We start from the raw sequence: 2,657 nt of genomic DNA on the forward strand, positions 1-2,657 counted from the left end.
AGTTCCAGCTACTTGCAAGGCTGAGGTGGAAGGATTGCCGGAGCCCAGCAGGTCGAGGCTGCGGTGGCCGAGAGTGGCCACTGCACTCTAGTGTGGGCAACAGTGAGACTCCAACTCAAAAATAAAAATAAAAATAAATAAAATAAAATCTTCACAATACTCTGAATGAGCACAGGCCAAAGGTGTGCGAGAGAGATGCACAGATCCACAGACAGACAGGAATCCCACACCAACTGAGGTGTTGGTATACCTGCAGGGAGTGAGCCCAAAGCTACTTGGGGAGTGGGATTCCCCGGGATGCCCACTTCCCAGCCCCTGGCCCGGGTCCAACTCTGCCTGTGTGAGAAGGAGCCATCTGAGATTTTCACTCCCTGCCCCAACTTTGCGACCAAAAGGCCAGGCAGCACGGGCAAGGCTTGGCCTTCCTCCTTCCCCTGAGGCCAAGCCCCAGGAGGCAGATTCAGGGTTCATTCAGGAGGTGGCCACCTCTCACAGCCTGACCTCTGACAGCCTCCCAATGGGAGGGAAGGACCTAGAATAACAGGCAAGCTGCTAGTGGCAGGTGGAGCGAGGGGCAAGGAGGTAGCCAGGGAGGTGCAGCCAGCTAAGGCCAGCAACCACACACAGGGAGGCCTGGCGCCCATCGGGTCAGGCTCTTGTGGACAAGCCTCTCCAGGGTCGCTGTCTATGGAGCTTCCTTGGAGAGCTTCCAGGAGCTGAGGGTGGGTCCCTGCATCAAGGCTATTGTAGAGAACCCTCTGGGCAGCTCCTGCCCTGCCCCCATGGCTGGGGTCAGGACAAGGCGGTCACATTCCTGAAGAAGTCAGCCAGGAGACAGGGGCCTGTGTGAGAGAGAGGCAGGAGGGGAAGGCAGGGGCTGCCTTCTCTCCATCACCCCAACGTTTGCAACCTTCACTCTGTAGAGAGCTCCAGGGAGAGACAAGGCTCTTGCGTTGATCCTGTCTTGTTCCTGGTATTTTCCTTGCGTTCCCTTTCTCGCCCTGTAGCCCCCAGTGGGAGTCTCCAAAATACTAATTCACAGCCACATATATTTCCTGGCTCCTGGCACCTCCTGGGGCCCATGTGGTTATCCCTGTCATCCCATGGGGGAGCTGGGCAGGATGCTGGTGCTACTGTCATATTACAGAGGAAGAAATAGCAGTTCAGAGAGATTTCCCAGCTGGAAGGCAGCAGAGCCTCGGTATACTGGCCCCAACCCTCCCAGTCTGGTACTGAGCCACCTTGCCCTCACATGCCTATGTCTGGACTGCACCTGGCTTTGTTTTTTTTTTTGTTTTTGTTTTTTGAGTTGGAATCTCACTCTGTCACCCAGACTGGAGTGCAGTGGCACGTTCCCGGCCACCGCATCCTCGACCTGCTGGGCTCCGGCGATCCTTCCACCTCAGCCTTCCAAGTAGCCGAAACTACAGGCGTGGGCTACCCCGCCCAGCTGATTTTTTATTTTTCGTAGAGACAAGGTCTTGCCAATTTGCCCGGGTGGGTCTTGAACCCACGGGCTCAGGCAATCCACTCGCCTCAGCCTCCCAAAGTGCTGGGATTATAGGCTGAGCCACCGGGCCCCGGCTGCACCTGGCTTTGTATCTTAGGCACCTTCCCCTTCCCCTTCTCCTTCTCCCAGCTCAGCCTCCTGAGGACACAGCCCAGTCCAGCTGGATTCTAGCCTGGGGGCCCTGCTGAAATCTGAGGAATTCACCCAGGAGGCAAAGCCTATGGCCTCAGATAGAGGGACCCAGGTAACCAGGGAGGTTGTGACTTCCTCCCTTCCTCTGCCTCCCTGAGCCCTTCCCCAGACTGCTTACCCCCAGCGTGAAGTACAGCTGTCAGGATGGAGGGGAACCAGGAGGTCTCGCTGTTGCTGGCCTGGAAGTCCCGCTGCAGTTCGGTGAAGAAGATGCCGATGCATGTAGGAAAGCCCAGGGTAAGGCCCTGGCCCACCAGCGTGGCCAGCAGTACCACCCAGGCCCAGCCGCCATCTGTGTGCTCCAAGGCCTGGGACATCCTCTGCTACCAACCGCAGCCTCACCACCACTGTGACCACTGCCTGGGGAGGAAACAGGGTGGAGCCGGGAGGTTGGCCGGCTGCTAGTCTCCTCCAGCCCACTTGTCACCTTCCCTGGGTGGCTGAGACAGGTCCTTCTTCATGGCCTGGCACAAGATGTCACGAAGGGGCACCGCCCCTGGGAGGTGACCCGAGGCCCACATGCTGGCCTTGGTGTCTCCTTTTACCTTTTTCCCAGAGCCAGCCTGGCAGGAGGTGGCAGGAAGGACAGGAGGGGCAGGGCAGGTACCAATCAGTGGCACCAGGCATGGGACTGGAATTCTTTCTGGTTGCCACATCACTTGGCGGTCAGCAGGTAGGAACACCTGACCACTCAGTAACTGCTTGTAGAACACAGGAGATCCCTGGGCCAATGTGGTCCCACTGCCCCAAAGGTGCACGTGGATGCATACTCGGATGCATTTCTTTCTTTCTTTTTTTTGTTTTGTTGTTTTTTTGTGTTTTGTTTTTTTTGTTGTTGTTGAGTGGGAGTCTCTGTCGCCCGACTGGAGTGCAGTGGCCGTTCCCGGCCACCGCAGCCTCGACCTGCTGGGCTCCGGCGATCCTTCCGCCTCAGCCTTCCAAGTAGCTGGCTGAT

General features: G+C 57.4%; 1 protein-coding gene across 1 annotated transcript in view; it reads right to left on the reverse strand.

Moving 5' to 3' along the window:
• Positions 1 to 2,019, reverse strand: part of SLC16A5 (solute carrier family 16 member 5) — a 10,274-nt gene extending 8,255 nt beyond the window's left edge. Inside the window, exon 1 of the mRNA XM_008073330.1 lies at positions 1,821 to 2,019. Coding sequence (XP_008071521.1) covers positions 1,821 to 2,019 — 199 coding nt within the window. The remainder of the gene's footprint in view (positions 1 to 1,820) is intronic.
• Between the last annotated feature and the right edge of the window lie 638 nt (positions 2,020 to 2,657).

This window comes from Carlito syrichta, unplaced genomic scaffold (genome assembly GCF_000164805.1).
Source record: "Carlito syrichta isolate Samal-C Ts95f unplaced genomic scaffold, Tarsius_syrichta-2.0.1 Scaffold315826, whole genome shotgun sequence".
Classification (NCBI taxonomy): domain Eukaryota; kingdom Metazoa; phylum Chordata; class Mammalia; order Primates; family Tarsiidae; genus Carlito; species Carlito syrichta.